At 35.6% G+C, this 12,878-nt stretch overlaps 1 protein-coding gene across 27 annotated transcripts in view; it reads right to left on the bottom strand.

Annotated features, from left to right (window-relative positions):
* Window positions 1–12,878, bottom strand: part of NRCAM (neuronal cell adhesion molecule) — a 65,230-nt gene that overhangs the window by 31,167 nt on the left and 21,185 nt on the right. For 20 of the 27 annotated variants that reach the window (XM_008492807.2, XM_030469617.1, XM_030469602.1 and 17 more), the window contains 11 exons: window positions 9,693–9,836; window positions 8,585–8,696; window positions 8,099–8,265; window positions 7,868–8,015; window positions 7,225–7,349; window positions 6,446–6,475; window positions 4,995–5,096; window positions 1,678–1,875; window positions 1,494–1,564; window positions 402–627; window positions 140–255 (listed from right to left, as the gene is read on the bottom strand). In XM_008492807.2, the coding sequence (XP_008491029.1) occupies window positions 140–255; window positions 402–627; window positions 1,494–1,564; window positions 1,678–1,875; window positions 4,995–5,096; window positions 6,446–6,475; window positions 7,225–7,349; window positions 7,868–8,015; window positions 8,099–8,265; window positions 8,585–8,696; window positions 9,693–9,836 (1,439 nt within the window). The remainder of the gene's footprint in view (window positions 1–139; window positions 256–401; window positions 628–1,493; window positions 1,565–1,677; window positions 1,876–4,994; window positions 5,097–6,445; window positions 6,476–7,224; window positions 7,350–7,867; window positions 8,016–8,098; window positions 8,266–8,584; window positions 8,697–9,692; window positions 9,837–12,878) is intronic. The other 7 variants (XM_030469624.1, XM_030469612.1, XM_008492810.2 and 4 more) reach the window with 1 other exon arrangement.

Here is a 12,878-nt window from a genome sequence, read left to right as displayed (position 1 = left end):
TCCTGTCAGAAAAACTTGTGAGCTCACTGAAACGCATAGGTCCTCTTAACATGTCAGCTACTTCAGTCTGGATACAGTCTCATTTAGAAAGTGATCTATATTAATAAACAAGGAACAGAAAGCTTTTGACAGTACTTACTTTGTACCCTTGAAGGTGTCCTCGGACAGTTTTTAGTGGAACTGGGTCCCAATGCACCTTTGCTAAGGTGCTGTTAATAACAAAAACCTGCACATTGCCTGGAGCAACCATTGGCACTGTGTGGAGAGGATGCAACAAGTACCTGGTTACAGTGAGACAAACACTGCATTCAAGGAGTAGGTTAAAATGTTTAAAATACACATTTAGGTTACATATTTCATTGTTTTTAATTAGGACAAATAAGTGACACTTCCAAACTTACAGTCTTCCCCTGAATGTCCAATCACCACTGATGGTTCTGGTGCATACCCCAGGTCATTTAAAGCTTGCACTTTTATTTCATAGGGAACAAAAGTTGGTGTGCCAGACACAATATATTTAGATACATTTGCAACTATAACAGAGGTCCATTCATCATCAACATCTTTCTGACGCCAGCTGACTTTGTACTGTAGCCCTGGTCCATTAGACTGAAAACCTTTTAAGGACTGAAATGAGAACAGTAAATGAATGAAAGTAACAGTAAATGAAATGTTTTTCAAAATATTCTGAAAAAAAAACCCCAAAACAAAAAAAACAAAGGCACAAAGGAACTACACAGATTCCTCTTAAGAATTTAACTCAAATTTTTCCACTGTGTTCTGTGACAAAGAAGGACTGCTGAAATTTCCAGTCTATGTAATTTGCCTTCTACAGGAGAGCAGTTCAACTCCTTTTCATGCAACTGTACATTGTGATTTCCATATATATGTACTGTTTTCAAATATTTCTTAAGAAGTGGAAGAGGGAAACCCAGACTTATAGCAACACCCTATAAGCAGTGTTCCCTAGACAATGTTTCTCACCTGGGATGGGAAACTTTTTAGATATCCCGCCTTGGGTTCCTGTCACAATGATAAGGGCATCATAGAGACAATGTTTGTGGAAAAGGTGTTTAGTGGAAAAGTAAACAGCAATTTAGGTTTTCAGAAAAGTTGAGAGTAGAATTAGCATGCACATTAGAATTAATTCTAAAAATAAGGCTCTATTTGAAATAAAACATAATTTAAGTTCTCCTAAATTGGCAGCAAAATATCCTGTATTACCAAATTAATGGCTTTTCTTGAGGAACTACTCCAGGAATATAGCAACACCTTAAATGTCAGTACTCTTCATAATGCATGAAGTTTTTCCCTGACAAAAGAGATGGGAAAATGTCTGGATTTTTTTGAGAATGTTTTAAGCAAGTAATGCATTTGGTATTCTCATAGAATGTTCACAGTCAGATTATTATTATTATTATTATTATTCCCTAAAAGAATGTTACTCACTGATCTGTTATCAAAAAACAGAAAACTCGAAAAAAGAAACTTACCTCCCATGTTATTACCAAATTGTCAGGTTCTGAGCCTATCCCTTGTACATTAGAAGGATTTTCATCAGGGCCTAAAAATAAACCATTTATATGTGAACACGAATGACTTCAATTTGCATTCCAAGAAAATTCAGTGCTGTTTATAGTACAAATCAATCTCTAGTGAGTGGGAATAGTTATTTACTTGCAGATTTTGTCAGGTACTGCTCAGATGGTTCACTAGGCTGACTCCTGCCAATCTCATTGACAGCTATCACACGGAATGAGTAGTTGACGTATGGAGACAACTTCAACTGTACTGTTGTCTGAGTTCCAGGGACTTCCGTCTGGTAATGCCATACCCCTGGTTCATGCAGCCCATCCTCATATTCAATCACAAAGCCTGTAAACAGAAATTGGATCCAACTTTATGTCAAAACTTGCGACACCTTCCTAGATCACTGTAAGCTTTTCTGAATGAGCCAATTAATGCTTTTAAAAGTAATGGGAATTGAAATGTAAGTAAGGGAGTTTGGAGTGAGGAGGGAAACAGCCTCTGCTCCTTGGTAAACTGTGACAGGACCAGGGGGAATCTATGGAAGCTGCACCAGGGGAGGTTTAGGCTGGATGTTAGGAAACAGTGGTTGAGTCACCATCCCTGAGGTATTTAAAAGGCATTTGGACCTGGTCCTTAGGGACATGATTTAGTAGTTGACTGTGGTGTTGGTCAGAGGTTGGACTGGATGATTTTGGAGGTCTCTTCCAACCTAAAACCTTCTGTGATTCTGTGATAAACTCGAAAAATCTGTGGATCTCAAGAGTAATGCCTAGAAATAGCAGAAAAGCACTGTTACTTTCATTGTTTGGCATTCTGACTAAGGCAGCTACCTGGCAGGTAACACTTAGTTACAAGAGCCTCTCTCAGGCACTGGATTTTAATGTAACAGGAACCCTTGAACAATCACAGCAAGAAAGTGGGACAAGACTGGAATTTTCATGTAAATGTCTTATTTGGCTGATGGTCTTAGTTGTATCAAGCTGACGGTACTTAGCATCTGTACAACATTAAAACCCTCTGAGTTTACCATTTCACCCAATAAAACCAGTGAAGAATTATTTAAAGTCAAGAACCAACACTTGAGGAAGGTTTTTGAGAGTACTTTTCAGTATCTTCAAATTAAGTCAAGGAATGCATGTTCAGAAGCTAAATTTTTGAGAGTTCTCTGTGAACAGTAGGATGATTGTTAAGACCTCAAAGGTAAATATAACCTCAGGGATAAATACATTTTGTACAACTCCAGAAAGAAAATCATATTCATTAACAAAGCCAAAAAGACATTTTTTAAATCTGTGAAACAGCCAAAAAATGATTCCTGCTCTTAGGTATGAGATACTAATTTTGAAACACTTCAGAAGAATTGTTAGGATACAGTAAATAAATGGGAGAAGAGTGTGCAGCCTGAATATATTCCATGGAACTTTAAGTTTAGATATACAATGCCTACATGAACATCAGAAGTTTGTGTGTTGTGCAGCTATTTTATTTCCCTTTCATGTAGGGGTGGGGACAAGAAACCAGAATATTTAGTTTCACTACTAAAAAAAAAATCTGAGGGTCATCTAGGAATTGCTTTTAAAAGAATACTTACAGTACTACATAGAAATAATGCACAATTTGAGGATCCAAGATGTTTAAGAAGTAAAATAGATAAGTAGTACTAATCACAGCCTTCTGAACTTAAGGTCTGCAGATTTCATCCTGACCTGAGCATTAAGAGGGAGAACTGTCCCCAGATTAGGGCCTGAGATATAGCTGGTATTGTGTGCTCAGACACAGAGGTCTTGGGATGGGTCTTTGCTGGACCAGTGTCTTTGTTGAAAAAGTCAAAATATTCCATGCTGGAAAAAAACCCCAAAGAGCACCAAACAAATTTTCAGAACTGTTTTCAGTTCCCTCATATCTAGTGTTCTGCTTGCAACTCTAGTAGAAAAAATTGTAGGAGTCTTCAGTGAAAAAACAAACAAACCTATCAGTGGTTTCAAAGAGATTCTTGCATGTCAGTTGTGCTACTTGTATAAATGGAACACTCATGATGGAGTGCTATCTTTTGAATCTTGAGCTGTACTTCCAAGTGACAGCAGCAGCAATAATTAGCTTGCTTATGAAGCAAATGTCTTATTTTGCAGGCTGTCAGAAGACCATGCAGTAACAGAAACTGCCTCATAATTAAAACCAGCATTATTTAGTCAGAATACTTCAATTTCTAACAGCAGAGAGCATGCAATAGCTCACTTCTAGAGAAACTCTGACATGTACCAACACCACCTGGTATCATCTCTTTTGAAACAGTGTGATCTCATTCCTACAGAAACACAAGATATGTGTCTTCTGGTCTGGAAAAAAATGAAAATACTGATACAAGAGCATAGCAATAGATGATAACTTAAATATTATTCAACTGTTTATATTAAACTGCTTTATATTCTACTTTGAAAAGTATATTACTAGCTGAAATACATTACACAAATCTGAGAATGTGAAATTTCAGCAAACTCCCTTGGTGTTTAATTGAAATGCAATCCAAATCTTTGATGTTTTCTAAAAATCTTTTTCTACAGAACTTCCTTTCCAGATGCATGATCCCTATGGCTTATGATCAGGGTTCATACTGACCAGCATCTTGCCCTGGAGAGCAACACTCAGTGAGTCAGCCTAACTTGTTCATTCTAATGATAACATGGACACAGGTCTTGGTAACTTGGGGCAGTTATTAACTAAAAATACACTGCATAAATCACTATATAATTATATTAAATTGCACATAACAAAAAAGTTGTCCTAACAAATTCTCCTTTCTGATTTCACTGATTTTTAAAAAATACACAGCAATATCCTTCTTCCTCCTAATTTCCCCCTCCATCCTCTCTTTAAGCAGGAGAATCTTTCATGGTTTTCTGGGAAGAATAACAGCACTTAAGATAAATTTCCTGTCTGAAAAGTTTATAGATGTTTATTTTCTCTGTCTTATGGATATGCTTTATTCTGCTAGACTAGAAAAAAGCATCTTCCTTATGTTTTCATGAAGAATAATCTTCTGTATCAGTTGAGATGGATAATCCCTAAAGAAACTGGTGATGATGTCATCTCAACTTCATGGGAATTGCAAAAGATTTAATGCAACATGTTAGCAGTGCTCTCCTTCAGAACTATGTGTAACTTTTTACTCAACTAATGAACAAATCCACTCTCTACATATTCATAAGATGGTCTTGTCATCCAACACTCACATCCTTATCAACTTCTGTGCTAACTAGCACAAGTTTTTGAATCAAAAGCCCAGCTTTTAGGGCAGTAAACAAGTCTTTCTGCTTGGTTGTCAGTAGAGGATATTGAGTGAATTTTTGTTCTGTAAATAAATGGAAAACGTAGTGTATTCATTTACCATCCTCCCCCACAACACACAGCATTTATCTCAGAGGTCTTTGGGACCTGAGAAGTGTTAACACAATTCTGTGACATACTTGTAATGGGGCTGTTATTCTCATCTCCTGGTATCCATGAGAGTTCAATGCTTCTTTCCAGCTGACCTGTTAGTTCCAAGTCAAAGGGGGGATTTGGCCGAGCTGTAAATCAAGTGAACACAAAGCAAATAACCCACCAGAATATGTAGTTTTAGCTTTGAAAAAATCCTTACATTCCAGTCATAAGAATTCCACAAATACAGGAGGGCCCAAATACTCACTTACATAAGAATGATTTAATGACCATTAGCATGCAATTGACACAAAGGAGATAAAATGGAGAAGTGATGTACCTGGAAGCTTCTGAACATTAACAAGAGTCTATTAAACTTTATCTACATCTGATTGCAATGTAGTATAAAATTGCTAAAGAATTATGAAACTCATGTTTAGTTTATCTTTGAATAATTATGTAGGGTTATCTATTGTAACTAGAAATTTTAATAAAACAGAAAAATAAAGCAGCATTCAGATCAAAGAAGCTTTTCTAGAATCACTATAAATGTTTTGCATGTGAATTCAAAACAACTGTAGTTCAAATAAAAACTAATTGCAAGTTACTAAGTCATTTATTTTGTGCTACATTAAAAAAAAATCCTGAAATACCAAGCAAGCTGCTACATACATCCTCATAATGCATAAAGATGTAATTACCCATTCCAAATTGAGGAAAATAATTCATTATGTGATTTGTTACACAAAAATCAAGAATAATGAGTAGGTTGATTTCAGAATACATAAGCATTTTCATTGAATGTGATAGATTTTACACAAAAGTACTTAAGTCACTCAGACTTAAGGGTATTTTTAAGCAAATTATACTGCATTTTTAAATACAAATTCAGAAAAAAAAGTTACCAAATTAAAGGCTGCATGCTGTCAAGACTGCACCTGACAGAAGGAGGTTTTTGTGAATTTCTTATTTAATTTTAAAATCCCTTGCAGCTTTACCAATCATAAACCAAGATGTTCAATACAGACCTATCCATTTTATGAGTGACAGAAACTGAACTCAAACTATGAAATAAAGCACATGGGGCCTAAAAGCTATCATCTAAAGCAATAACTTGCTTGGTGCAAGTGCTTCCATAGTGAATTAGCTTTCAATGAACAGTGGTTTTACCTCTTAGATCTTTCATTTATTATAAAGTTAATTTGCATTACAGTGTCCTCTATAAGAAAACCATTATCACACTGTAAACAACTGTAAATAAAAATACTTTATCTCTGAAAATTATTTATATCCTAAAATAAAAATCAGCCCCCATTGTAAAACTCCTAAGTTCAGTATTCCATTAATGAAGCAGTTGGTAAAATAGGATGAAAACACACACATACACACACAAAATCACAAGAAAAAGGGAAAAAAGAAAAGATGTTGCACTTTGTAATAGGGAAATGAGAAATATATCTGGCAGATGATGTAGAAAGAGAAGTTCATATTAGTTTACCGTAAATGATAGCTGGAGTTGGGGGAGCAGCTGAAAAGAACATTAATATAAAGGATTTAATCAGTTAGTAGCCATAGAGAAAGAACACTCTAAGTAGCTAAAGACTGTAATTATTAGAGATAAAGCAAGGGCATTTTGCCCATTTTTGGTAAGATTGAGAAAATAAATTAAGTAAGCAATCTTATTAAAACTTTTAAAGAAGTACAAGAGGTTTGGAGCATGCTATTCCCAGACAGATATAAGACCACAACACAATATTAAAACAGAAGCATACTTGACTTTGAATCTCAGCTTGAACTCCAGTGAGAATAATTTGGAATATATAATTAAAACTTTTTTAAAAACTGGGGCAAAGTGACATATTTTGCAACAATCTGCAACCACAGAAACTCAACAGAGAGAACTAATTAAAAAAGAAAAGCCTTGTAAAGTCATACGATCAAGCATGCTTGGTCTTTTTGAGGAGTAATTTGCCAAACAGATTCTGATGTTCAAATACTCTGCAATATGTGATCCAACTATAAAACTACACAGCATGAAGCTGAATATGTCCTGTATCTACTGAACCTTTTAATAAGTAGCTGATTGAAAGGCAAACTTTAGGCTAAGATTCTATTATTTTAATAAACTGAAACATTTACAAACAAGTGACATTTCCTTTGTCCTGCCCTACAAACCAAGCCTATGTTTGTGCTTTTCATTTGAAATCTAATGCTGTTTTTATACTTCACAGTAATTAAACACAGATCTGATATCATAGAGTTTGAGAGTATTCTTACCAACAACAGTCAGCACAGCACTTGCTGAAACACTGTCCAGAGTGGTATTAACTATGCAAGTGTACGTTCCATCATCTTTATCAGTTACATTCATAATTGTCAAGTTGTCTTTACCAACTAGAAACCTGTAAATACAATAGATTCAGTGATTGAATACTGACCAGTCACAGCCAGTAACTGGTCCTATTACAAGAAACTTGAGTAAAACAGGATCAATTCCCATATACTTGTGTATTTCAGCAAATACTGAGACAGCAATGTAGGCTATGGGACTCTGTCAGCCTTTTCTACAGTGTTCTTGACCATCTAACAGTAACTCTTTGTCCTAAAGTCCTTTTCATTCCAAATATGCTAAAATTACTTTTAATTATCTGTGATCTAGAGCAAAATAGCCTTCCTTATCCCTTTGGCTTCTATGCCAATTATCTTTTCCTTACAACTGATGCACATAATGTGCAAAATTCAGATTTTTAATATATTCTTTGATTTTGAATTCTATATTTTCACTATAAATAGTCATTATATTTATCAGTCTTCTCTGGCAGCTGTAAGTAGGCTAATATGTTCCTGTTCAAAGATCAGAAAAGGAGCAGTCAAAAGAAACCAGAAAATTAAAAATAAAGGAAAATTATCTGGTCTATACCTTTCATCATCTGGCAATTCATCATTGTCCTTCAACCATATAACTGTTGGTGATAAGGTAGAATCATGTTTTATTATACACTCAAATGAAACTTGGCCATATCTCTGAATCACTTTGTATTCTGGCTGTTTGATTATCATTGTTGGATCTGAAATGTAAAACAACTATTAGGTATTTAGAAAGTCTGAATTGTCATGCTAACCTCTGATCAAAGAGTGATTAATTTCTTACCTTTAACTTCCAATTGCACCTCATTTTGTGTCTTTCCTAATTCATTCCTTGCTACACATGTGTATGTACCAGTACTATCCTTCTGAGCCACTGGAATTTCCAAGGTTCCATTCTCATGGAAAACATATTCATTGCCACGCAAGATGCTGCCTTTCACTCCCTTAAACCTTTATATAAAAAAGGAATATCATTATCAAAATCATACTTAAATTCTGTTGTATTTTATCATCAGAAAATGTAAAGTTTGGACTGTCCCACTAGAATATACAGACAGAATGAAATAATGAAATTTAAGCTAACTTTAAGGAGATAGCTGCTGTCACATTAAGTATATGTAATACTGAATTAGTGTATTGTAATCAGCATACACTTAAGAATACACTATTTTAAATTGTAAAGATAGTAAAAAGGGATCTAAAACTTGCAATACTTGTTTCCATAGGTACAGCTGTCTCTTTTTACTTAAGCACAACAATTATAGCTTACCATTCAATTTCAGGCTTAGGTGACCCAAAATAAGCACAGTCTAGCAATGCAGGACTATCTGCGATGACTTGATACAGTTTATTAGCAGGAGTTAGAATTCTGGGGGGCTCAGCTGAAAAGACAAAAGGTATCTGCTTATAGATACAAAGATGCAAATACAAAATACTAAGACATTAAGAATAGCCTGAAGAATTATATGTTAACATCCTTCTCTGAAGGGATTTCTGGTCTTAGTCTAGGTCCAAATACACTCTACTGCCAGTAGCCTCAGAAAACATTAATGTAGAAAAATTATTTAGTGTAAAACAAAAGCTTCTTTCCCGTTGACAAGCCATAAGGATGGGTGCCAAAGACAATGGTTACATTTGAAACATGTAACATCCTTCAAGCAGAGCAACTCCTGGGAACAGCCTGAACTACATAATTCAGAACAAATCTGCAGGCAGAAAGAAGCTAAGATGTATTTTTTGTTAAACATCTACATTTTTTAAAGGAACAATGGAACCAAAGGGAGTTATTCCATTTAAAGGACAGTGCTTCTTAATCAAAACATCTGCCACTTCCTACAGAGGAGTCTCTAAAGGTCATTCTGCCTAGGATTTTGTTCATAGCTTTGTTAAATTCAGCAAGAAGAACTACAGAGTCTTGGAATTAGAAGGAGATTCTTGCAAGGCCTTCAAGAAAAAATGCATAATCATGTCCCCTTGCAATAGTAATGAAGAGATCATCTATTGAACTGACCCAAAATACCCACAGTCAATGAAAGTGTACTGAAATCTACTAAGGAATACTAATTCCTGCCTTATTTGTTATTTTTTTGTTTGCTTGATTATTAAAAAAAAAACAAAACAACAAAAACAAAAACAAACAAAACCAACCAAACAAAAAGTGATAAAGTTTCTTCCAAACTTTCCCCAGATTTCACAATTATCCATCTTAGGAATAGTAAAAGGGAAATTCAGGAATATCCTACCAAAACAGCAAGGGCTTAGGGAACACATCCATTCCCCCTGAAGAGCTCAAGCAAGGCTTCAGTATGCAGCCTGTGAAGTAGCCAGAGACAATGGAATATGCAAGAAAACCAAAAAATACAAAGTCTGTTTCTTACCCAGGACATTCACAAATGCATTTGCTAGCAAGTATCCATATTCATTAGAAGCATTGCACTGATAGACAGCACTTGACCTTTCTTGCACATGTGAGAAAATAATGGTATCACCATCTACCTTTCTGCTGGGATCCTCTGGAGCAACTGTTGAGGTAAAAAAAAGAAATAAATAGTCTTTCCTGAATTGCTTCTGAACTGTATGTTTCATACTTCTCAAAAGAAGATACAATTTGAAAGAATAATATGCCCTTTCTACTATTACCCTGCCTGTTCACTGTTTAAGATGTGAATTTCAATATAATTAAGGACTTTCTTCCAATTCTACACATATTTAACCCAGGATGGTACAGTTTCCATTTTTTTGAAGGATTTTCTTGTTGCTTTTTTTTCAAAGAAGTGAAGATGAGATGATATTTTGCATGCACTATAGAGGAAACAAATTGATGTTACAAGATTTAGCAAATACAGACGATATATGAAAAAAATCAGGAGATATTTGAGTGTTGAAAGATGTTAGAACGACACTGGAACTTGACAATTCTCTGTGACTTAAAGGTTTCAGCTTCTCAAGCTAGTTGTTATATCATAAATAATTATCCAAACATAAATATAGCCTTACATAGTTGAAAACTATTTCACAGGAAAACAAGTAATTTTTTCAGGCCAAATCAAGTCCTCAGTAGAGCATAATAGTTCAGTAGGTGGCACTCTTTCCCTTTTCTAAGAATTACACGATGCCATTTCATCAACTGTTCTGTAACAGCCTGAGCTGTCAAACAGCTCCTGCATCTCAGAAAAATCAAGAATATAACAAAAAATAAAATTTTGAAATATTACTGAAGAATAATAGCTGCCAGTTATGATACAAGTGGATGGAGATGAAGAGGCACAACAGAGAAAAAACAGCTGTAACACTGCATTGCATAAAAATGCATCAACTATAATATTTTAAGTAAATATTATAACACATCAAAGTATTATTAATATTGAAAGTTAATGGTGAAAATATTGATATGAATATAAATACATAAATGCATAAATAAATTGGCTGCATCATCAAAATTGACACTCATATATTATTAGAACTTGGGAGTGTATTTGTGGAAGACACTTCCACATAAAATAATTTCTCATTTCTTTGGATTCATAGAAAAGATCAATTAACTAAATTACATAGATTTTTCAAGAGGCAAAGCCTTTTGATTCAGTCAATATCTCAGTACCCTTTTGTAAGGAAAATGGAGGAATTTCTCCTGTATTTTCTCCAATTTGCTACTGAATTCTCTTAGAGTGAAAAATGAAAGGGGACAGATGAAGGGGACTCCAGTTCTGTGCTCCTGCTTAAGGGTATTATCATCTTGGCTGAACACTAAGACCATTTTGCATGTAAAGTAATTATGTAAATTTCCACACAGATGCTTGAAGAACAGTTTTCAACTCCATTTTTAACTCTTCCATCACTCTGAGTTTAATAAAGCAATACCACAAATTTCCAATATCACAAATTCAAAAACTTCAGAAAGGAAGAAAAAGGTACTATTGGAATTCAAAGTGCTTATTCTCTGGGAGGCTGGATTGCTGGCATGTATTTTTCTCCTCTTTTGCTTTGCTTCCTATTGTGTTCCATGTTCCACTTTGCTTCCTATTCTATGCAAATGACATTTTCATTAAAAAAAACCCATGATCTGAAAATAGATGGAGCAGGTGAGTAGCCCAGCAGGCAGGCCAGTCAGCTGTGAGAAGTGCTCTGTTTCTGCATACAAATCACTGTTAAATGGAAAATAGGCACAACCACCCTCCCAGGAGACAGGAGATCAGCCTGGAGCAGTTCTTATCATGGCTCCTTCTAGCCCTGGACTCTGGGTTTTTCTCCACTCCTGTCCTCTGAATCTTGCAGCATTTTCTGCACACAGAGCTTTAAGAGGGGCATGGACTCCTCCTCCTCTCCTGTACATAATACCTGCCAGGCTGATGGTTGGGCCCCTTCAGAGAGATGGAAGCTGTTAGTTCAGTCCTCTATGACTGGAACTGGATCTTAAAAGAATGATTTAACCATGAAATTATCCTGTGGAAAGAAGGGTATCTTCCCTTCCCATTGCTGTATTGAAGGAGGGAGGAAGAAGAAAGAAAAAAAGAAAAAAAAAAGAAAGAAAGAAAAAGAAGAAAAGAAGAAAAAGAAGAAAACAAAGAAGAAAAAAAGAAGAGAAAAAAAAAGAAAAAGAAAAATAAGAAAGAACAAAAGAAAAAAGGAAAAGAAAAGAAAAAAAGAAAAAAAGAAAAGGGAAAAAAGAAAAAAGAAGAGGAAAAAGAAGAAGGAAAAAAAGAAGAAAAAAAAGAAAAGGAAAAAAAAGATAAAAGGTGAAAAGATGTCTGTCTTATTTGAGGGAAAGGAAGTAGGTGTCTGTTCTCAGGAAAGAGCTTCAGGTTGTGAGTCCCAGTCCCAAGAGGAGAAAAACCAAACCGAGGAAAGTGTCAGGTTAGTCACTGCTTCCTTGTGACTGCTCCAGCCACTTGCATGCTGAAGGGCACAGACTGGAGGAAGCTCCATGTTGAGCCTGGCATCTATTCAACAGTCTGTCCTCTGGCATACCTCACCCTCCCACGCAACACCAACAGAACACACACATCTTGGCCCAGTACTACACCAAGTTTTGCAGGGCCAGACCCTAAAATCAAGATGCTGCTTTAATGTTATTAAGCCCATGATGCTGTGCTCACACACAGAGAAACATTGATGCTGAAAGGGAGCTCTGGAGGTCATCTGGTCCAACCCCCTGCTCCAGCAGATAGTGGAAGGATATTATATAATGTTATCAGTTCAAATAAATGATACAAACTTCAGCCTGATCTGTAAGATAGGTGTTTTGGGCAGAAAATGATTAAGACCTGAAGTTAGTCTCCCAGCTTCAAATTCTCTAGCTCAGATTTTTAAAGCTCTATTTAAAACTGAATGGGGGTGGGAGGCTGGGGGGAGTGAAGGGGAAATCCATTGCTAGGAGTTGTGGGGGGTTTTAACTTAAACACAAATGAAAAGTTTTATCGTGAGAGTGGTCAAACCCTGAAACATAATGCCCAAGGAGGTGATGTCTCTTAAGTCTCTCTGTCCTTGGAGATAATCCAAAGATAATCCAAATCTTTTTGGACACAGTTCTGTACAACTAGATGCAGCTATCACCCTGCTGCAGG

Source organism: Calypte anna, chromosome 1, assembly GCF_003957555.1.
Source record: "Calypte anna isolate BGI_N300 chromosome 1, bCalAnn1_v1.p, whole genome shotgun sequence".
Taxonomy (NCBI): Eukaryota; Metazoa; Chordata; class Aves; order Apodiformes; family Trochilidae; genus Calypte; species Calypte anna.
The sequence above is the reverse complement of the archived record's forward strand: the minus strand, read 5'-3'. Positions and strand labels throughout refer to the sequence as shown.